The sequence below is a fragment of the Rattus norvegicus genome, chromosome 5 (assembly GCF_021556685.1).
Source record: "Rattus norvegicus strain SHRSP/BbbUtx chromosome 5, alternate assembly SHRSP_T2T, whole genome shotgun sequence".
Taxonomy (NCBI): domain Eukaryota; kingdom Metazoa; phylum Chordata; class Mammalia; order Rodentia; family Muridae; genus Rattus; species Rattus norvegicus.
Genome location: NC_141538.1, coordinates 125,559,156 through 125,582,945, shown reverse-complemented (window position 1 = coordinate 125,582,945; position 23,790 = coordinate 125,559,156). Strand labels below are relative to the sequence as shown.

General features: G+C 44.8%; 1 protein-coding gene and 2 long non-coding RNA genes across 8 annotated transcripts in view; 1 reads left to right on the top strand and 2 right to left on the bottom strand.

The window, feature by feature from the left end:
* The window catches only part of Fyb2 (FYN binding protein 2), a 116,814-nt gene extending 106,263 nt beyond the window's left edge, over nucleotides 1-10,551 (bottom strand). For 2 of the 4 annotated variants that reach the window (NM_001431228.1, NM_001431229.1), the window contains 1 exon segment: nucleotides 10,421-10,551. In NM_001431228.1, coding sequence (NP_001418157.1) covers nucleotides 10,421-10,429 — 9 coding nt within the window. In that variant the 5' untranslated portion in view covers nucleotides 10,430-10,551. 4 annotated transcript variants of the gene reach the window in all.
* Nucleotides 10,552-12,885: 2,334 nt separating this feature from the next.
* Nucleotides 12,886-14,061, bottom strand: LOC120103169 (uncharacterized). The gene is made up of 3 exons (XR_015620386.1): nucleotides 13,540-14,061; nucleotides 13,211-13,427; nucleotides 12,886-13,095 (listed from the first exon to the last, which is right to left on the bottom strand). It is a non-coding gene; the product is annotated as an uncharacterized LOC120103169 (long non-coding RNA).
* A 39-nt stretch (nucleotides 14,062-14,100) lies between these two features.
* On the top strand, nucleotides 14,101-19,673 carry LOC102547236 (uncharacterized). Of its 3 annotated transcripts, none has more exons than XR_015620383.1 (5): nucleotides 14,101-14,224; nucleotides 15,442-15,522; nucleotides 15,697-15,936; nucleotides 17,711-17,802; nucleotides 19,522-19,673. It is a non-coding gene; the product is annotated as an uncharacterized LOC102547236 (long non-coding RNA). The 3 variants fall into 3 exon arrangements; XR_015620384.1 differs by having other exon boundaries at nucleotides 14,107-14,279; XR_015620385.1 differs by lacking the exon at nucleotides 14,101-14,224 and adding an exon at nucleotides 14,625-15,152.
* Nucleotides 19,674-23,790: the final 4,117 nt, after the last annotated feature.

The window sequence follows — 23,790 nt, the reverse complement described above, 5'->3', positions numbered from 1 at the left end:
ACTAAGTCCTTGAAGCATCAGTGTGTGTAGATGTTGCCTGGTGGTGTATGACTCTCCCACACATCCCAGCTGAGGCAATGCTACTGTTGATGCAGTTTTATGGAATCCTGTTTAGGAGAGGATATTTAACTACAAGAGTCACCACTGGGGACATTTACTAAGAAACTCCATGTTCTATCATAATGAAGAAATGTGATGGAGAACAGGGTGCATAAGAAGAAAACCTACTGACTGCCTTTCCCTGCTGGCACAATGAGTTGAGAAAGACCTGGAGCCACCCATGGGAGATGTCTCCAAACCCTCAGAGCCTCTCTTTTTCTATGAAAAGTTGGGGGTGGTGACACTTGGTCATACAGAACATATAGATTTACAGGCCATGCATGTCTTTGGTCCAGTACTCCTATTCAGACAGATATGGGAATCTTTAAGAGGCAGGCTAGGTCCTAAGATTTTCCAGAAACTTCTCTCTGAAAAGATAGACAGAGTCAGAGTCTCTATTTCCTCTGTGATGAATGATTGATACTCAGAGATTGTAACCTGGCTGCAAGGAAGAGTTTCTGGCTTGTAGAGAAGTTAAGACAGTGATGGCTATTTAATTTCTTGGTAAATGTTCTAATCAGTATTCTCTGGAGGAAGAAAACTGATAGAATGAGTTCACATTTGAAGGAGCACTCACAGGAGTGCCCAGTAGGTTGATTCCAGATTCAGTTAAGTCTATGACCAAGACCAGTCATCATAGTAAACATACGACTCTACTCCAAATGGAAAATTAAAAGTGTAGTACATAAGCTAATGTTTCTGTGTTTTTCCAAATAAACTCAGAAAGTGGTGGTCTATTCTGCTGAACATCTAGGGACTTTAAGTGAAGCATATGGTTCAAAGATTGGTTCCCTGGCTCTTCATCCATGAGACTTTGAACAAAACCAGGCAACCCAGAGAACCATTTCCTTGTCTCTGAAATGGAGATAGAGTCTTTCTCGTGGGGTTGGTGAGGTCTGAATGAAATTGTTGGACCGTGCTCTATAAATATCTTCCATCCTCCCCAGGACATTGAGTTCATTAAAATAGTCACTAAGCACAGAACTGTGGTAAATAGCAAGGAGAAGTGAGAACAGAGAACACACATCTACAGGTATAAATGGTTTATGGTGGTGGTACACCACCAGACCTTGGGTTCCTTGGTCTATGACCTGGAAATCAAACAAGGCAGAAGACATAAATACTTAAGCATCCTTTATTCAAAATGTGTGGGCCCAGTAGTATATTGGGTTTCTCTCGTATTCCTTATAAGTTTGGAATATTCTATATATGTATTATGATATTAAATCTAAATACAAGATTCATGTATATATCATATATATCTTATACCGTAGCCTGAAGGTAATCTAAATAATTCTTTGTATGAACCAAAAGGAGATGGTGTGAAAACCTCTGTGATACCCTGTCAGTCAGTGCTCAGGGCAGCTCACATGTGAGAGTATTTCTGGTTTGGAGTCTTCAGATCAGGGCTACGTCTCATGTACCACACTCTTCAGCTGCCCTGCACATCAGTCAGATGATACAGACAGTTCTGCTGCTACATGATCTTAGCTGTCTGCTCTCCACATTTAACTCCTCTCTCACAAGCAATAAAGCGAAAGGCCACAGAGGGTAAAATAATTCACCTTCAGGTATCCAGGCATGAGAGGAGGACACCAAATTGGACAAGAGTCCCAAGACTACCAGCCTCATGCTCTTTGCTCACACCACAGAAGACAGGAAAGTCCCAGGACACACATTCCACACACTCCAAAGAGCATCACTGCAGACCTGGGGGGCACAGGCCTATGAGAGGCTTCTTGGGAGGCTATGTAGGAGGGCTACAAGTTCAAGGATTTCTTGGGCTACAGAGTGAGTTCAAGACCAGACTGGGCAATGAAACATTAATGAGACCCTGCCTTTAAAAAGAGAAAAGAAAGAAAAGAAAAGGGAAGAAAGGTGAACAGAATGGGTTGGTAGAGTAGCATACAGAAAGTACTAGCTAGGTTCGATCCTTGTCACTCAAAATAAGGACAACAAGCACAATAAACAATAACAACCACCGCCAACCAAACAAGAAAGAGCACACCAGTGGTGGGTACTTTGGTTTTAGAGGGCATCTGAAGCTGCCATGTCTCTATTTGTCCTTTAAAACTTTATAAATGATACTGGCTTAATAAGAATTCAGTCCTCAAAAGTTTTAGAAACAATCCTCGCCTCCAGCTCCTTTGTCTCCTCTTGCCTCCAGCCATGGCTGATTTTTGAGACAAGTTATGGACTACTTCACCAAAGATGTGGGGGTTGGGGGATGCAGGGCTTGGAGGTGGTTTGCACCACTGGTAAGTGGTGGCTCTGCTCTAATTCTATGGACGGGAGAGCTTGGCACTATCAACAACTGCGAGTGTAGCATTTTAGTCTTCCTGTTTATTGAAATACACGATTCAAAATGTAATCCTTATTGACTAAATTGACAGGCGTTACTATACACACAAACAGATGAGAAACATTAAAGTCAGAGAAGACAACCTACTTGTCTGGGGACAAACAGCAAGTGTATGGCAGGTTGGTGGATCACATGCAGGTCCTGGACTAACATTTTAGCCCTCTGTTCCATAAGCATCCACTATCGTCACGATGAAAGGGACAAAGCCAGTCAACAAGAACTGCAACCGGAAGGCCAGCAAGATGGCATAGTGCATGACTCTCAACCTGTGGGTCGAGACCCCTCAGGGTCCCATTTCAGATATTTACATTATGAGTCATAAGGGTAGCAAGATAACAATTATGAAGTAGCAATGAAATAGCTTTATAGTGGGAGGCAACCACAACACTATAGTGGGAGGCGACTACAACACTGTATTAAAAGGCTGCAGGATTAGGAAGGCATAGTGGGAAAGGCAATTTCTGCAAAGGGTGATCACCTGAGTTTGGTTCCTAGGACACACATGGCAGAAGAGAGTTAACTCTTCTAGTTAGTTGTCCTCTGACCTCCACACTTGTGCACCATGGCATGCGTCTGTGCGCATACACACACACACACACACACACACACACACACACACACACACACACACACAGAGAGAGAGAGAGAGAGAGAGAGAGAGAGAGAGAGAGAGAGAGAGAGAGAGAGTGAATAAAACATAAAAACCACAGAAGAATCACACTTTGAGTTAAGCAGTCTTAGTTTGCACCAGGATCCTGCCCTATCTTTGGAATGGAAAGGTAACAGTAAAAGTAGTCAAGAGATGAGAGAAAGGGGAAATCCGAACTCTTTCCGTAGTCAGGGTACGAAGTTGCTTGATCTTTCTAAAGTAGTCTAAGCAACTTGTCTGTATTTAATGAGTCCTCGCACATAGGGTGATAGTTTGACTAATCTTTGAAACTCTTTCTAGGCATTTGTTAACTGGGTAGAACACCAACTTTGATGCCAACCTCATGTCTGTCCCAAGTCCCTTTTCTGAAGAACTAAGCATAGTTACTGTTTTGGAGTGGGTCCAAACATGAAACATCACCCTGCATAAAAAAAAAAATCTCGAATATTAACATCAACTTTCTTGTTAACTTGCATAGATGGGTTCTTGCAGAACTTTGCTGGTGCATCCATGATTAAATGCCATAAGTTGTGACTTAAACAAGAGACATTTGTTGTCTGATGGTTCTGGAAGGTTCAAGAGGCAGGTAGGGTCAGTTCCCTCTTGGGGAGTGTAGGTCTTTCACTCAGCTTGGAGCCCAATGGTGCTCTTGATGTTCACAGGGTGTTCTCACATCCCACGGTCTATTCTTTGCATAGCCCCTGTTTAAATCCTCTGTTCTGAGGATATCACTCGTGCTGGATTAAAACTGACTCCTGTGGCCTCGCTTCAACTTGACTATTCTGTAAAGACCCTCGAAATAACACCTATGCTCTCCAAGCACTGCGGGCCTTCAGTATAAGGCTGACACAATTCAACTGTAGCAGCCACTTGTTCCTTCTGTAAGTTACTGTTATGTCAGATGTAGCATTATCTGCCCTTTGAGCTTGGTGGGGTGGTCTGAGTTCTTTATTCCTAGGAATATATTTAAGCCTCTGTGGAATGCTAAGCGGCAGATATTATTTTCTCTCCTTTCCAAGTGGAGCACCTGGGAGCCTGAGAAATTAAATATCTTGTTCAAAACCAAGAAACTGGCATTTGTCAGAGCTAGGGACAAACCAGTCAGGTTGCCTCATGGGGCTGTATTTTTGAGAGGCAAGCTTTCCTGTCTCTTATAAGACAGGTTTTTGCCCCATGGGACCTCAGAGCCTACACTTGGATCTATTCAAAGGACCTGAGGTTTTGCAAGGAGAGGAGAGACCAGTTGTGGCCCAAGAGCTCAGAAAGAATTCTTGGCAAAGCAGGGCTTGATTTGAGTCACACCAGCCTTCAGTCATGCCTCTGGCTAAGGATGCTTACAGAAATGCCAGGCTGGAACAGGGATAGCCCAGGGACAATGGCTAAAGTGGGAGGATACTTTGTGGGCACCAAGACTGCAGCCCTGTCTGCTGGGCTGACAAGCATGGGTTTTCTGTCACAGGTATCAAGAATGACTGAGATGGGACAGCAGAATGATGTGACCCACATTGCCTGCTGGGAACATTTCTCCTAGGAGAAATGTAGGTGAGTGATTTGGAGGAGGGGGATTTGACTCTTCCTTTGAAGAAAGGATGATAAGGGTGGGAGTTGCTATGAGGCAATGATGCAGGCCACTTCTTGTCTCACCAGCAAGGACGAAACACTACAGTCTGAGAGGATGCTTCCCACAGCCCTCCAGGCAAGACAGACGAGAGCTGCCCAGCCTTTCATTCACTGATTTACTGGGTGGTTTCTTTTCCCTCATAACTCATCTATGAAGTTGCCAAACTTTACAAAACAAACAAACAAACAAACAAAAAACCATAGTCTTACCCCATAACCTAGACTAGCCTGGAATGCACAGCAGTCTCCTGCCTCAGCCTTCTGGGTATTGGGATTACAGGTGTGCACCACCACACCTCTCAACCACAACTGCTTCTAGTCTCTCCAGACAAGCTCACCGACCAGAGTCTGTCATTGCAGGAGGATCCTCAAGGATTAATCCTTGTGACTGGAGATACACACAGACAGAAGGCAGCTGGCATTCTGTTATTTAGCAATAGATATTCCCTTAGGGCCTTTTCCTTAAACACCAGATTATTTAGGTAAAAAAAAAAAAACCAAACAAACATTTCTCTTGAAGCATTGCTAAGCTGTGTTTCATAGGGATTCGTGCCTAGATTCTATTCCAGTTAGCCAAAGGTGATGTTGGTAATAGATTACCACCTCAGGACCACCACAGGACATGCAGCTCAACCCTGAAATTTAGAGGAAAAGTTTCCCTACTCCAACCCAATGAGAACTTCAGTTTTCAGAGTAATCCATGGGCATCACCAAGGGCCTTTTAATCCCCGTCCTTTCTAAATCTTAGGATTCCATTATGGCAACTCCCCTGGGGCTGAGAGATGGCTCAGCGGTTAAGAGCACTGATTGCTCTTCCAGAGGTCTGAGTTCAAATCTCAGCAACCACATGGTGGCTCACAACCATCTGTAATGAGATCTGATGCCCGCTACTGGTGTGTCTGAAGACAGCTACGGTGTACTTATATATAATAAATAAATACATCTTTAAAAAAAGTGTCCCCTGACTCACATTGTGTCATTGTGTTCCTTTGAACCTGTCTGCTGTCCTCCACCCCACCCCCACTCTTCATTTCCTCTTCCTCTGATACATTGCTACCAACTCCTCTGACATTCTGCACAGACAGCAGCCCCTCAAATGAGTCCTCATGCTGGGCTAGACACCAGCCACACTGCTGCCATTGAGGCTGGGATGATCTTCATTATTCTACTTTCTGCCATTTGTTTTCTTTAATGCTCTGCTGAATAAGAGAGACACTAGACATCGGTAAAGCAGGTCCCTCTCAGATGCTAATGCGGGCCTGGCCCAGGGAGATGCCTGATCCATGTCCATCCGCTGATGAGAGCTGGGCCTAACTAGCAGATCTCCCAACTCTACATAAAAAAGAACAGGATACCCAAGGTACAGAGACTGGATGGGTAATTTCAAACCACTGCCAATTTTCTGCCCCTGGGACTCAAATTTCCTTGTAAAATGGGAGTTGTTAAACTGGTTGGACTTTGAGAGATTTCCCAACTCCAGCACTTGCTCAAGTCACTTGGCTGCCAATGGGCAGAGGTGAACTTCAATGTGGCTTGATTCTCAATGTGGTTCAAGCTTATCCATCAAACATTTGAGCCCTGTTTGGTGACACCTTGACTAGTGAGCTCTAACTAAAAAATGCTACAGTTCTTTCTTGCCAAGACTGGACCCAAGTGAAAACACACCTGACCAAGAGCACATGCATTTGAAAAAGGACTTACCAACCTCTCAGTATGAGGATCTGTAAAGCAGCCCCCATGGTGTCACGAGCGCGCGTGCGCACGTATGTATGTGTGTGTGTGTGTGTGTGTGTGTGTGTGTGTGAAGTATGCATATGTACCTATGTGTACATATTTGCATATGCATGAGGAGACCACACCAATTGAGCCAGCTCAAAACATACTCTTACAGAATTCCTCCAAAACATATATTTATTAGAAAGAATTGTTTGCCATTGTTTGTTTGCGACAGGGTCTCCCTATGTAACCTTGAATGGTCTGGAACTGCTATGTAGATAAGGCTGGCCTTGAGCTCAGAAATCTACATTCTTGGCCTCCAGAGTGCTAGGATTAAAGCTGTGTAGCAACATTACTTTTTTTTTTTTTTAAAAGAAAGAATCTCAGTGTGTAGCATAGGCTGGTCTTAAATTTGAGGTCCTCCTGCCTCAGCTTTCTAAATGCTAGGATTAGAGGTGTGTACTACTATGACCAGATAAATAACTTTTCTTTTAATAACTGGGAAAAAAACCTAAATGTACCCTTTTGGTTTTATGCCTACGAATACAGAACCAAACAACAGGAAATTGAGTGACATAAAACAAACATAAACCTGCCTTCTGGATCTACCAATTGCATAGGAGGAGAATATCGACACGGCCCAGTTGGGTGAGTTTTCTATCCACGGGGTGTTGATGAAAGCCACTCTGTGGGGTTTGCCTGGTGCTGGCATGGTCTGTGGGGCCCTGAGAGTGGTCTTGCAGGAAGGCCAGCAAGCAAGACTCATCTGGAGCTGTCAGTCAGGATGTACATGAGGTGATTTTCAGCATGAAAGCAGCAAAGGCTGCTGACCTAGCTCAGGGCTGTAAGAATCACTTCTCAAAACAAGACGGGGACGGCGTGCCTCCTAGGGGTCTGTGAAGTCCTACAGGGCCAAATGTGGCAACCTGCAATGTTCAAGGCAGCCTGCAGTTTTGCCCAGACACAGAATAGGGAGCCTGCTTTCCCGTCTTGTGGAGAATATTGGAGCATGTGAGGTCAGTTTTAACACCACGGTCTTAAACAGCACTGTCCTAATGCAGATCTTATTCTGATTAGTCTCCTGCTTCAACCTCCCCAGTGAACTCTGAAGCTGAGGATCCCTCTGGATAATTAGCCCTTCCATCATTCCATGTCTAAAACTGACTCCTGCTCTCCTGAACTGCTCAGAATTATGTCGCCTTAAAAACACCGGTTCTATCCTTCCTCAAGTTGAGCCTTTATCCCTTCAGGTCATTGACAATCCTCTTCCTCCCCCCTTCCCTTTTCTAGTCAGTATACCACGATGACTCCACCTTTAACATACAGATGTACCTTGACTTATGACAGGACAATGGCCTAACCATCCCATGGTAAGTAGAAAATACCATATCGTAAGCTAAAAATGCAGTTGATACACCCATCCTAGTAAAACTCATTGCTTAGCAACAGAGAACACACCGAATATTCATTTGCCTGTATAGCACCACACATGGCTGATCCAGGAAAACGTCGAAACTCACAACTCAAAGTAGTTTTTTTTTTTTAACCAAATGAGAGCCTCAGAAAGCCAAAACATTGTTAGACCAATCATCCAAAGTCAGAGACCCAGAATCCGACACTTCTAACCACCACCCCTGCTAAGCCTGGCCCACACCACTTCTCCTTAGACCTGTGCACCTTCCCTCTACCAGGTCAGCCAGCGGCTGCTCTCAAGCTTCTGGCCATCTCGTTTCCAAACTACAGTCACCTGATTCTTAGGAAATGAAAGCCAGATGGTGCCAGATAGCTACTCACCATCGTTGGGCAAAGCTAGTTTCTACTAAGGGTTTCACACCCTTTATTATGTGAGCGTTCGCCCCTTGCTTCCTCTGCTTCTTTAGTTTACACTGGACGGTTTGGTCTTCACCAAAGCAGTTTAGATGAACTAGTACCTCTCAATGGAATCTTTCCCCCCAAACATCCACACAACCACTCTCTTAACCTAAAGCTTCTGTCCTGTTTCCTCTTTACAGCGACCTTTGACACTGCCCCTTAGAATGGCAGTCTCCTCTGCTGCCTCGTGACCTTAGATCCCACTCCTCTCTGAACATCTGCATTGCATTAGCTGCCATTTAACCCTTAGTTTGTGTTTCCTTCTCCTTTCTTACTAGTATGTAAGCTTCATGAATGAGTTTTCTACAGCTACCTAGCGTAGCGTGGCCTCGAACTTTTGATCCTGCCTCAGCCTTCCAGGTACTGGAATCACACATGTACCAGTGTGCCTGGCTAACACAGATAGTTTGCACTGTTGGGTTCCTAGCTGCATCCATGTACCCAAAAAGGGAGTTGACCAGACAAAGAAGGTGCTCAAAATTTATATATTATATAAAGGAATGTTTGGTTGGCTTTCTAAAACAATAGACGGATCCTTTCCAGATGAGAAACTGCCCATATTTCTTTTGGGGTCTTTCCTCATCTTTCTGAGCAGAGGAAGATGTGCACTGTTTTTTCTTGTCCTAAACAATGTTACTAGGAAGCAAATAGGTCCTTTCGTACTTTTTGTACATTCTGACCGTTCTGCTGGAGTAATTAATCCTTGCTCGTGCTGCCAGGCTTGGAGTTGGCACCCAGGAGCCAACCTGAGCCTAGGCCCTAGCCCTGCTCTGACTGATGGTGCCATCCCGTGAAGCAGTACCGTACTGTCCTTCAGCTTCCTCACCTAAAAACCCCGGAGACAATGACCTCCAGGTCTTTGTCCTATCAGGTTGATAAGCAGACATAGTGGTGGGCAGTTCAGATCCTGGTTAGCCAGAGAGGGCAGAATGTAAATTGTCTTCTCTTTTTTTTTTCCTGAATCCACATGGATCAGTTCAGCCTGGCAGGTGGCCAGCATGGAAGAAGGTCCCAAAAGTTGACCAATAGAAGATGGCATGGTGACACATGCCTGTAATTCAAGCATTTGAAAGGTTGAGGCCAGTCTGGGTTGTAAAGTAAGACCTTTTCTAAATAAAAACAATTTCCCCCACCCCAGTAAAAGAATGAGTTTCTAAACATGGTAGCGCCACAAGTGGGCTGGAACTGGCATCCTTGGCTCCCCTTCTCCAAAGCTCAACTGAGTGATGTGAACTGCCAGAGATACAAGTGTTGGCAGAAATACAAGAGTCCCTTTAAAACTCCGGAGCTGTCCTTGCCCAGCCACAGATGAATGGTCCACCATTCTAACTGTAAACCAAACATCTGGGTGGGAAGTGATGCAATTTCAGGAGTAAATAACTTTCTTCCAAATATTTAATAGAGACACAGCACAACATCTTTATATGCTTCTGCAGAATGAAAGCCACTAACAGAACAGCAGGGCAAGGATTTGAGACGATGGGGTTAGCCAGGCAAAATCTCTAAATATGCCAATAGCATTCAGCCATTCAAAGTCGTTCAAAACCTCGTGTTGCTTTTGTCAAAACCAAAAACCTCCAGGGTCCCCCTGTGTGACTCTGACTGGTTTTAGCCTTTCAACACTCCAGCCTCTGCCTCTGGAGCCTTCACAAGCCTCGGCTCAACTTTTTTCATGCACCTTCAGTCTCAGAGAAGTGAGATTCCCTAAGGCTCAAGGGCACTAGCACTTTCGTCCCAGACCACAGAGTTCATAGGGAAGAGCGATGTAAAAATGCCACAGGGCATACCACTTACCACCTTTTCCCACAGTCATGCTCTGTCCTTGAACTTGGATACCCATCTGCCACCGCAGAGGACAGAGAAAGAAAGTCAACAATGAAGTGACAGGCACTTGAACTGTGGCTTGGGTTATAGACAGAGTGCCTCCGGTTCTGTAGAGACACAGGACACGGGACTCCTGAGCAAGGCCAGCATGCCAGTTTCATCAGGATACCTGTTTGTTCGGCCCAGGGCACACGGGGCAGCTCTTTCCCTAGGACTTTCTCCTTTGGAAGGAACTAAAGTTCGCAAGGTGACAGTCCACACGCAAGCGGGTGCCTTACCTCTTCCATTGTGGTCCTCCGAGGCTCCGACTGGGAGACAATGCCAGCTTCCCAGAGCTGGATCTTGGGGCCAACAACGCTCCCTCCTCCGCCCGCCAGCGTGCAGTCACTTCCCCTGTCCGGGACAGGCTGGAACCGGGACTCTCCACCTGCTCCACCTGGGCAGTGGCTCCTCCCTCCCTCAGGGCTGGGAGTGGGCGGGCCTCCATCCTCCCAGTTGGACCTGCTGCATAGGGGTAGGGGGAGGTGTGTGGGCAGAAGGCTTTGCCCGCTGCTCCCAAGGTTTCCTTGTCATCACTCCCTCTGCAAGGGTTTCACTTTGTGTCTGCGTCGGGTCCTCTCCCATCACATCCCATCCGGGGGAGTTTCTGGGAGCTGAGTACATCTTATCACTAAAGTTAGATTGAAAAGCTCAGGACACTGTGATCTCCTTTAGTGATACCCTCGCCCAACTCCGCCCCTGCTGGTGGCTACTTAATTTCACAAAAGCTGCTCAGGGCCCCAAGAAAAGAAAACTCTGAAGTGTGGCTAATCGGGCAGGTGCGTTTGATGGGGGTGTGAGAGGACGATGAAATAAATTATACTTGTTATACCTGTTTTAAAGACAGGTATGGTCCCCAGTGTTTGAATGCATGGATCCCTTTAACTCTTACAAGTAGCCCTGGCATATCCAACTGTCCTCCTTTTAGCAGGGCAGGAACTGGAGCTTAGAGGAGATGCCTTTATCTAGCTTGGAGTGACTCTGGTAGGATGCTGAAGGAAAGAGGCTCTGATTGACTAATGATGACTTTCGGTTCTGATTTCTTTGCCATTTCCTTCCAGAGCCGGTCCTGGCTGGAAACCCAAACTTCAGTTCCTAGATTTGGGGAGGGGCGGATCTCCCAACTGTCATGGGGATTGGAGGTGGGCAAGGTGAATGACCTGTGCTTTGATTTATATATAGTCTGCTGAGTTTTATTAGGTTTTTTTTTTTTTTTTTTTTTTTTTTTTTTTGTGGGGGAAAAATCTGTTTGTGTTTGTTTGTTTGGTGCAGAGTTTCCCACTTAGGCTACCTTCAGACTTGCATATTTAACTTGGAATGGCCTCCGAGCAAATCATTATTGTTGTTTTCTCTCTATATTGCTCCGGCTACCTTGGACTCACTGTGTAGACCAGGTTGGCCTCAAACTTATAGAGATCCACTTCCCTATGCCTCCCTAGTGCCATGATTTAAGGCATTGATCACCATGCCTTGGCTTTCAAAGTCTTAAAAACACGATTCCCCTGTCTTGACAGGAGGAGAGTAGGAAGGAAGTACCCGCTTGTTTATCCCCTAAGAGGTAACCGACTGCAGGACTTTCGTTTTGCTCAGCGCTGCTCACTGTCATGTTTGCTGTCTTTCCTCAAGGCCAAGGGTCATTTGCTCAGCGCTCTGGTCCTCTATATCCAGGTATACTTCACAGCTCTGAGCCTCAGGGGCCTTTGGGCCGCCAACATCCCCATGGTCCCAACGCAAGGGCTCCCCCTGGTGGCGTCAGGACAGCCTACATGGCAGAGTGTTAAGCAGGGCTTCAGGGTTACCCAACAACCCACCTAGATCCAGAGGCTCCTAGAGGTTATCTGGTTTGGCCCTGAACTAGTTAGAGTGGTGAGTTCTAGTGTATACTAGGAACCTACATAAAACTTGGGTGAGGGAATTATCTTTCCAGTAGATAAAAGGCTTGGCCTCCTCCTCCATCCGTTGGGCTCCTTTGGACTTTCCTGGCTTTTCTGTACTTCCTACTGTCTACTGTAGCTAATGTTTAGAAGCTAGGATCTGCATATGAACAAGGAGATGGTATTTTTTCTTTCTAAGCCTGGATTATATGAATTTTATAACTTGGTTTTGCTTTACAACTGAATGCAATTCCACCATGTATGTGCTCCCCATTTCATTACCAGTTCGTGTATTGATGGACATCTAGGCTGATTTTTGTTTTAAGAGAGAGAAAGAATATGATGTTGGGTGAGTAGGAATGGCAAGATCTGGGAGGAGTGGGGGAGGGGAAAGACTATAACAAAATATATTGTATAATTTTCAAATTAATTAGCCCTTCTGTGTGCATTTTGCCTCCATGTATTTATGTGCAGTACATGTCTGAAGTGCCTGCAGAGCCAGAAGAGGACTTTTTGTTCATTTGTTTGTTTGTCTTTTATTTTTTATCTTTTGGGACTGGAGTCGCAGACCATTGAAAGCCACCATGTGGGTGCTGGCAACCAAACCCAGGTCCTTCGTAGAAGCAAGTGCTGTTAACCACAGGGCCATGTCACTCGCCCCACTCATTTATCTCTTGATGACAAACATTATGACTTCAGTGAGGCCAAAGGTACTTTGGGGCAATGAGAGGGGAAGAGGAAATTGCGGGGGCCGAAGGGTTCAGTGGAGGGAGGGCCGGGGAAATGGAGAGGGCAGGAGGATTACATCTGAACTAAATATGAATGGACAGTTTTTGGCATTTTTTCTTTAATAATGTATCATCTATCACTTACACTGTATTAGATATTATAAATAATAAAAACTTTTCAAGGTAAACAGACAGTAGGAGAATTATGCTTGGCACCATGTTAATTATCATAAGATGCAGATGGGAAATACTCTTGTCCCTCTAACGGTTGGCCTGGAGAAGGTCCACAAGTCCCTCTGTGATGTTCTTAGTCTTTAAAATGAAGGTCAACAACGTTAACTTCAGGACTGATGGCCATCTGAACCATGGTATGGTGCTTAGCACTTTACAAGGCCCCACATGCCGTTCCTCTCCTTTCTCCACTTACCTTAAATCGCTGTGTCCGTGTCGCAATGCACAGGCCACACCTAACTGCGGGAATGAGGTAGCGCAGTTCCATCCCTCACCCCCAACCCCAGTGATCTCCAATTGCTCACGAGCCCCGATCCTGTGAGTGAGCAGATCCCAGTGAGTGGGTGTCCAGCTCCACCCGAAGGCAAATCACACAGCTGACACGGGGAGGGGGAAGGGAGCAAATCCAGTCACTGTGAAGAATTGGAGATTTGAAGTTTGAGTTTTGACCAGAGTAAAACTATATCTCACTATACCTTAGGAATGAACACTATCAGTCAAGAAAGATGAAATCTGACCAAGTACCTGGTACTCAGAGGATCTGCTCTAGCCCCGGGCCAGGAGAAATGGCCCCATGAGTTCCAGTTAATCAGGGACAAGGAAATGGCTGGCTGCGTGTCTCAGACTATTGCCTCTGGAGAACAGCACCATAGACCTTTCAGACCGCTCCTTAATTATCTTTCGTATGAGCTCTACTCTCTAGCTGAGAACTGAGGCACGCACAAGTTAAGTAGCCTCCTCTGGGCAGCATTTAGCAAATGGAAGGATAGGAATTCCAGTCCAGACAGCCAACTCCACCCTCGCAGCCAGCCCGTTTGCCTTTTCTTTCAATTTTCAAGAAATACCAAACAATAAGCCCACAGGATCTGAGAACTTAGAAGTTTAAAGTGGTTTCCCCCAATTAAGTTCTGAAAGTGGGAGGTTGGAGATCTTAACAGATAGACTGAACTTGGGCTTAACTTCTTCTATATATTTCTTTTACTATCTTTGGTTTGCTTTTCCTATAGGGGACATGATGTGCCCCTCTTTTTTAAGAATTCTGTTGCCTTGAAGAGATACCGTGACCATGGCAACACTTACAAAGGAAAACATTTAATTGGGGCTGGCTTATGTCATCATTGTGGGAAGCATGGCGGCATGCAGGGAGACATGGTGTTGGAGAAGGAGTGGAGAGTTCTACATCTGGATTTGCAGGCAGCAGGAAGAGACTGTGAGCCATTAGACCTGGCTTGAGCTTCTGAGACCTCAAAGTCCACCTGCTAGTGGTACACTTTCTCCCAAAAAGCCACATCCATTCCAACAAGGCCACACCTCCTAATAGTGCCACTCCCTACAAGTCTGTGGGGGCCATTATTATTCAAACCACCCCAACCCACCCTCATTAAGGGCCCATCTATTCTTTGGGCCACTGCCCTGGAAACATAACAGTCACTACCATCTTCTCCAGAGAGCCTATGGCTACCTACAAAAGACAAAATCTGTTTACCTTCCCTCACAGAAGGAGGGGTTTGGAAGGGTCTTTAGACCTTTACCTAAAATTCTAGCCATTCTCTGCCTTCTGTGTTCTACATTCTAGGTGTAATTCTGTCCAAAGTGCCTGTAGGCTAGGGAGATCTATAAGAGGTGAAGAGTTAATGGTGACTTCCCCCATATTTGCAGTTTGGGGGAAGTCACTGCTCACGCTAGGGTGAGACTTTTCAGTGGTGAAGCTCTTTGGGGGCTACCTACATCCTTCAAAGAACCTCTGGCTTGTGCTTCTGTAGTTCTCTCAATAGACTCATTGGATCACTGAGCTAGACTTGGGCACAATCATAACTTTGGTCCCTGGTTTCAGCCTATCTGGAGTGAACAAACATTCATTTGTGAATTCCCAGGAAAAATAACGCAACAGGCAGCGAGCATCAGACAACTGTATTCCGGCACATTCTGGATTGTTCCAAACCTTTCAGCCTTAGATATTACTTGAAGCTGCTTAGTGATTCCTATCACGTCATGGTTTTTCATTTCTTGGCAAATATATTACTTACACTTTGCACTGCAAGTAACGGCTTATCCACAATACCCTAACGGAAAAAAAAAGGAATTTTTTTTTAAATGGAAAAGTGGGAAGAAAGCCTGTGCATTCTCCATTTCCCTGGGTAAGCCTTGAGCGCGATCTGTCATGTGGCGACAAGGCTGGGGCGCGCAGATTGATTGTCATTCAGGATGCTGCTGCTGGAGTAGCCCGCTATTAATATTAACGCTATTATTGGTTACATTAATCATGTCTGAGGACTTTCAGCAGAACATGTAATTTGTTTATGTATAATTTATACCCCGACTACTTTCAAAGGGGAAAGAAGGAAAGGGGAAAGGAAGTTAAATTTATTGGAAGTCTATCATATAACAAGCGACACAACATCTGTTGTATTCTATTTTTCATGACAGAGTTTTCAGGGTTGCTTCCCTTCTTCTTCTCACCGAAGAGGGCGAGATCAGAAAGATCATGGCAGATGCTCTGGCACTCAGGTTCGATTCTTCCTTTTCATTTTCTCTATAAGCTGCCCCTGCTTTGTGGTGTGTGTGTGTGTGTGTGTGTGTGTGTGTGTGTGTGTGTGTGTGTGTGTGTGTGTTTGCATGTGGAGGTCAGAAGTTGACATCAGGTGTTTTTATCTGTCATTCTCTACCTTATCCCCGAGACAGGGCTCACATTGAACTTGGAGCTCATGAACTACACCTGTTCTGCCAGCCCCTGGCATACGCCTGTCTCTGCCTGCAAGCACTGGACCACAGACATGCGCTTGACCATCAGACTTTTCCCATGAGCGAGAAGGACCCAGACTCCACACTCCACTGAGCCACCTCTTCTCTTCCATTCCTCATGGGAGCCTCAAAAGACTCGAGTGCTAAGATATCAAATAAAATAAGACGGTTAAAGAGAAGGTGAGGGTTCTATAGAGGACAGGCAGGTAGGTGGGTAGGAAGGGATGGGCAACGAATCAGAAATGTGGAATGAATTACTGTACAATATAAGCCTATTTGTAGTTTATATGTTATGATGAAATGCCTAGAACTATCTTGGAGGTCTGTCAACCTATAAAAGGCTTACTTGTTCTTTGCTTGAGAAAAGTGTATAATCCAGTACTTAGTGTTCCCATTTTCTATTTATATTAATTAATAGCATGCTAACATGTGATTTAGCAAGATGAATTTTTCTTTAGTTTTGAGAATTTCATAGTTTATACAATGAAATATGACCACATCTATTCCCCCATTAAAATTATTCCTAATGGCATATTGTTATGCCCAGAGATTATTAGTACATCTCTCAAACCCTCCTCAGAGAAGTTTCTTCTTGCAATTAAGAGAACAACTGGTCAGTGTGCAGAGAATAAGAAGAAACTATGGAATATTCAGCCCTAAATGGTATATTTATATCATGCTTCTGCTCACAAAGCCCAGAGATCTGTGAAGAGGGGGCAGAGATTGTAAATTAATTTTTTTAAAGATTTATTTATTCATTATATATAAGTACACTGTAGCTGTTTTCAGACACACCAGAAGAGGGCATCAGATCTCATTACAGATGGTTGTGAGCCACCATGTGGTTGCTGGGATTTGAACTCAGGACCTCTGGAAGAGCAGTCAGTGCTCTTAACCACTGAGCCATCTCTCCAGCCCCCAGATTGTAAATTAATTAAAAAAAATAATTTTTGACACACAGGACAATTGCATGTGAACTCATAGTCATCATGACGGAATGTGTAAGACCTGTATAAACTCAAGCTAGACAAAATCCCAGCATGGGGATGGCACAAAGCCCCATCCATAGATTAGGAGTTTTTGGAATTTGATATCTACTGGGAAAAGAAAACCGTTTTCTTTAAGGATGTCACCTCTTGTAAGTTAACCACACTCCAGGACAGGTCTCATATCCAAAGCACATGGGTAATACAGATTGGACTTGTGCTATTTAGTTTTATGTCAACTTGACACAGGCTAGAGTCATCTGAAATGAAGGATCTCAACTGAGAAAATGATCTGGCTGTAGAACATTTTCTTAATTAGTGTTTGAAGGGGGGGGTCCTAGCCTATTTTGCGTGGTACCAACCCTAGGCTGGTGGTCCTGGGTTCTAGAAAACAGGGTGAGCAAGTCATAGGGAGCCAGTAATCAGCAGCTCCTGCCTCCAGGTTCTCTGTCCTGTTTGAGTTCTTGCCCTGACTCCCTTTAATGATGGTACTATTATGAGGAAGGACAAGCTAAATGAACCCTTTCCTCTCCAAGTTGCTTCTGATCACCATGTTTCATCATAGCAATAGTAACCCTGACTAAGACAGAACTCAAATTTTTTTTAAAGGAGGACATGAGGATGGGTGGGTAAGGTAGTTTGGAGTAGACCTGAGAAGAGTTTTGGAAGGGACAGTGGATATGATTAAAGTGTATTATATGGAATTCTCAAAGAATCGGTAAAATATAACTTTTCCTTAGTTTTGAGAATGCCATACCATATACAATGAAATATGACCTCCCCATTTCTCTCTCCCAAGTTCACCCATGGTCCTCTCAACATATCCCATGCAAATTCATACCTTTTAAACTTTGACCTTGAAGAATGTTAAGCAAACATGACCAAGTCAAGTTGGTCTCCTTTAAACAACCTCTTTTCAAAGATTTGCTTATTTTTATGTTGTATGTCTGAATGTTTTGCCTGCATAGGTGGATATGGGCCACTGTCATCCTGGTATTTGTGGAAACCAGAGGGTAAGGGATCCTGGAGAGCTGGAGTTACAGGTGGTGTGAGCTGACAGGTGGGTGCTGAGACCTGAACCTGGGTCCTCTGCAAGAGCAGCAAATGCTCTCAACTACTGTGATAACCTCAACAGCCCATGCGTCCCCCACTTTTTCATGATCATTTAAGGAGAATTTTAGCAGCTGTTTTGCACCAGGTGTCCTGCTTGGAGCTAGGGATGTGGTAGTCCTTGGTTTCTTGTATAGAAATTTCCTTCCTCTACTAATGCCAGTTACATTATGTATGCTCCGCTCAGATGAATTATTAAGATGTTTTCTGATATGCTTGTCTTGTTGAGATCAAAGAAGGAATACTCCCCCGTGGCAAGGAGATGGGGAATACTTGACTCCTAGGCAAGTAGGAAATCATTACCGATATCAATCACTCCCATGTTCCATCACCCAGAAAAGTGGGTCCTTAGTTAGAAAACTCAAGCTGGGGATTTCTCTCTCTCTCTTTGGGTCTCATTTACTTATATCAGGACTTCAAGGCATAGCCACACCTCATGACTGTAATGCATAAAGGCCAGGAGTTATTAGGATGTAGGGATGGTAGGGCTTGCCACAAAATCCATAGGTCAATTGATATCTCAGTCTATTTGTGCTGTTAAAACAAAATCCTTAGACTGTCTGATCTAGGAATAGAGTAACTTTAATGATCATAGTCACGGAGGCTGAGAACTCCGAGATCAAGACAGTAGCAGGTGTCTGCTCAGAGCCCAGTCTTTGCTTTCAGGGAGATGCTTTTAGCACAGCACGCTCTGCACAGGATGAATGCGTTTGGATCCTCACAGGGTGGGAGACAGGAGGGCAAAAAGGCCTTGCCATATTTCCTGCTAGCTCTTTCAGAAGGCCCTCTGAAAACCTCCACATGGGATATATTAAACTACAACATGAATTTGAGGAAGGACACAAACATTTTAATCATAAACATTGGAACGGTTCTCATGAATCATAGTTTTAAAAGCAAGCTGACTTCATACGCATTAGAAAATTCTCTTGAAGTCTGAGAGGTGGCATTGCTCTTCCCTTTGAGGCAGGGGTGGCTTTTCTCTAGCACTCACGTCCACACCCCTTTTCCTCTGGTTCTTCTGCCTTAAATGTTGTGCTTATGTTTTATGGGTAGACGGTGCATGCAAGCATCCCTGGACTGCAGAAGCAAGATGGCTTCTGGACTGTGGATGCAGGGAAGGGGTTTAAGAACATCCAAGTTAAAGAACTTTAAAATTTATTTTGAAAAAGAAAAAGGAGCATTTTTTATTTGTTCTTCATGCGTCGCCGGCAACCATGTTATAAAACCTGTTATTGTTAGATATTTCATTTTAACTTCTACTCTGCAATAGTGGAAAAGCAAATGCTTTTGGTCCACGTGTGGGATGGAGTGTTAAATAAGAGGGTCATGTCCTTTGAGGTTGGCAGGGCTGCAATACTGATTAGTGGGTCATTTTCCAGGGCTGAAGAGTGTGGAGAAGGGGTACTGCGATGCAACCAGTCTTCCTCACACATCGAAGCTGTGGTTGTTATTCTATAAATATAGCTAAGGAGGGGAGGCAGGACACTTTGTTCTCATCATATCTAACTTTTATCTCCCAGTCTTAGGCCCAGGAGAAGAGTGTATTTCTAACCATACTTGGAAGCAGATTTAAGAATGTGACCACATTTGGGAATAGTCTGTAGTAAAAAGAAGTGAATATGACTTGTGGGACTATTAAATTGTCCACCTCCCTTTCTTTTTGCAGCAATCATGTAACATGTCTGGTTATGATGGACTAGGCACAGAACCAGAGTGGTCTGTATCCCTGAGCTGCTAAGAGAACTATGATTCGGCTTCTGTTAACCAAGCACCAGCTTGAACTATGAATAAAACTGTATTGCTTTAAAGGACGAAGAATCTGGAGTAATTTGTAACTGTGGCAAAGTCTCTCTTATCCTGACTGATACACCTGTCCTGTATTCATTATAAAATCATGGTTACTTTGAAAGGGAAAAGAAAGTCAATGGGAAGAGTTAGCACAGACCGAATGGGAAAATGTCCTGAAATGGGAAGGGTTAGCCAACTCCGTGGGTGGGGCATCAATGGAAGATCAGACTGTAGTGCTGACTGATATGATCTGAGCTCCTCTGAGTAACAGTGGTTATTACTTTACATGTATCATAATCCTATTTTGTCAGTGCTCTTAATCGTATGATACAAATGGATAAACTGAAGTATAAAGAGATCTCTAGTTTACATGGCCCATAAGAAGCAGAGCTGGGTTTCAAACTCAGCCCTTATTGGTGAGGTAACATCAGATGCTTGTAGTCATTGCATAGTGGGCTGATGACCTCACAGAAGCTCACAGGCGTGACATTACTATGATCTGAGGAAGAGTTGGTGTCAAACACTTAGAGAGTTACTGGCAGCATCTTAGAGACGGATTTCAACGCCCAGGGAGAGAGCCTGATGTGCCTAGGAAAGGTGCCAGAGCATCAGACAAGCAGACAAGCATTAGGGCCTCTCACAGAAGGCACGTGAACATGAAGACTAGAAGCAGATGCCCAGCTGGCAGAGCCAGGAACATGCAATGGAGGCTGGGGACTAGGCAAGATATAATGACACCTTAGCGACAAAAGACTGTTTAATGTGCATCAGACTAGCGGAAGAATGACACCAGGTCTTCCTGCTAGGGGGATGCCCCCATCTTCCTACCTACTTGGTTGATAATTTCTGGGCCTGAAAAGATCTTGCTCTGTGATCAAGGCCTCTAGACCTGCCCAGTGTGTCTGGGCATCAAGGTAGAAGAGGAGAGATTCTTGCCCTAGAGGAGACAAAATCAAAGCTACAAAATCCATGCTCTGTGGGCAACGTGGACAAAGTCTTGTAATTGTGGATTTGGTTTCTGGCCAATTCTGATTCAACTTCATGTCAGCTCTGTCTTATCGGCTCCTCAGCCTTCTGATCCGTATAATGGAATCACATTCTACTTCCACATGGTTGCAACTGTGAAATTATACGAGGCATAGGGAGAAGCAGTCACAGTAGGTAACTCCTGCAGGAACATAGTACTTCTCCAGCCTCTCACTTACAGAGGGAAACCTATGTCTCTGTTCAGAGAGGGAGGCAGGCTTCACAGAGCTATCAAGATTTGACTCTTAGTCCTAATGGGACTGAGGGTGGGGGAGGGGGCTCAGTCTAAAGAGAGAAGAGATCTAGATCAACAACTGACAAGCAGCTCTCCTGAGCAGACCTTAAGAGGGCTAAAAGGTGCAAGGCAGGGTTTATGCTTTCAGGAGTTGTGGCATTTATCATGTGGCCTTCCTCTGCTCATATCCATCCCCCCCCCCCCACTCACTAGCAGTGTTAGCAGCATGGTCATAAGCTCAGACCCAAGCAATGAAGAGTCAGTGCAACAGCTCGAGAGGAGGGGAGGTGCTGACAGGCCTCACCACCATGGCCTGTCTGAGAGATAGTGATCTGATTGGAGAGGCTGAAGGAGGCAGATTATTTATTCAGATTATAAGAAGAAAGTCTTTGTCATTGAAAGGAAGGGATCCCCGGAGGGCAGGTATGCTTCTGCCAATAAGATGTGTTTCTCCATGAGCAGGGGATGCTTCTAGCCATGGTGGCACAATCCACATGGACATTAGCCAGGGAGAACTCAGTGTGCAGTGACTTGTTCAGAGGCATTTTTACAGTGAGGCATCTAATCACCCTTGTGGACATTTGTTGCATTGAATTACCTCATGTAGTACTTGCAAGCACTAGGTAGGATATGCCCTAAATCCCCATTTTGCAGATGAAAGAACAGCAGGGTTTGATTGGGCCTGGTTTGGCATGTCGGGGAGGAAGAGGAAACTGGGAGGGCTACAGAAGAGTGACAAACTTGAAAGTTCCGTGATGAGCATGATCAGCCAGTTTGCTGGGTACCTCCCTGCTCTTGGCTACTCCTTACATCCTATCCATGCCCACATCAAATGTTCCTAGGTCCTCATGCATTCAACAAATATTAGTCTCATTTTCTCTGTGAGCTAGAGTAGGCCAAGAAATGCAGAAGTGAACAAAAGGACAATGTCTACACTTTAAGGAGCCAACATTAGGTCACAGGTGAATCTTTCCAGGGTGCTTGCATTCTCAAGTACTATAGGGGATCAATAATTGGGGACAGAAGATTGGCAACCTCTGCCACACAGAAGGTGGTCAAGAACTTCAGGCCCTTCCTGAATTCCTGACCTGTTCATTTTTTCAATACATATTTTTGAGTACCGGCTCATGGTATTGAGTTAGGTAGGTGCTGTTCTCTGTATTGAGGACATAACGAGCGACCTGTATCCAGATGCCCATGAAGGTTCTCAGTTGAGTCTTCCACAAACATGTCAAACCGAGCAAGACCACAACCTAACCCAAGATCTGACCCCTTGACCTGCTCCAGCAACAGAAAGATCATTCACCTTCCTTGAAGATACTTTGGACCTTCCTAAACGCCATTCTCTGTGCATCATTCGGCAGCGACTGGCAAAGGCTCTGTCTCTGTGCCCACTCCTGTATTTGGTACTTGGTTCTTACCCACCGGAAGTCAGAACAGTCTTTGTCATCAAGGGACTTAGTTCAGTTTCACCTCAGAAGACTATTAGGCTTCTAGAAGATCTCACTAGTCCATTGGTTCTCAATATGTGGGTCATGATCCCTTTTGGGGGGTGTCAAACAACCTTTTCACAGGAGTCACATATCAGATATCCTACTTATCAGATATTAACATTATGATTCACAAATGTAGCACAATTACAGTTATGAAGTAGCAATGAAAATAATTTTATGATTAGGGTCACCACAACATGAGGAACTGTATTAAAGGATTGCAGCATTAGAAAGGTTGAGGACCCCTGCCCTAGATAATTTCTTTAGTGAGTCTCCTCTATAGGGAGATGTATGTTTAGACCCAGGATGCCCCTGTCTCTGGTCTCCCATTCCACATCAAGCAAGTTTCCTGGGTCTTTCCAGATTGATCTTCCCATAGGTAAATGTGATAGTAATACTGTGCAATGAAAAAACACCCCTGACCCCACCACAAGGGGTGAAGTCTAAAGTTTTTTCACATACCAAAGGCTCTTTATAACTTTCCATAACTGGATTCTGGGGCTATTCCACCTTTGGCTACAGATGCCTGTGCAGTTGATTTCTTCATTCCTGGGCTTACAGTGATTCATTGCTGTCCAGATATTTGCCTGATTTTCTCTTTTCTACCTAGAACTCTGTTTCTGATGTGCCCACCACCCACCTTGACAGCCACGCTCAAGAAAGGCAACATAGATTGAGGGCTGCCATTGTTTTCAAGTAGCTGGGATGCAAACCCCCCCAGCTATTCCCAGATCCTTTCCAAATGCTTGGCTTCTAATCAGCTCAGACCATGGAAATAAAATAATGTTTCAGGCAGCTTCAAGGCAGTCATCCGGCTGTGTGCCTGCCTCAAGCACAGGGGGGACATTTTAGCATCCAGTCCAATGTCCAAATCTGCCTATTTGGCCACAAATGTGCATCTTCCCTTCATGTGAAAATTGCCCTGGGCTCTGGGAATAACAGTAAATTGGCCTCATTCTGGCGAAAGTCACATATCAGACTGGGAAAGTGGAAGGGTACTCAGTCCTTCACACTGTGCTGCAGGCCCAGCCAGCAGCGCCGGCTCTGTGGATCTGAAGCATTTCTGATCTGATGATCCCTCTCTGTACTCTGTCTTGACCATCTGTCAGAGATGCAAATGCCACACAGTGCTGGTTAACTTGAACAAGGGGTTTGGGAATAGGGCACTGAGCTAGAAAACGTGGAACCTTCTTCTAAAAGTGAGTCGGAAAAGCTATATTTGGAGGAGCCATAAAGGTCTTAGAGAATGGAAATACAAATTTCATCTGTTATAGGTAAACACCCCAGTGATGTATCCTTTCAACTGACTGTATGGTTAAGCCGGACTTCTTAGGATACTGCTAGATGGAGTGGGGAGTGGCCTATTTGTCAGTGTGCAATTGCAAGAACATGG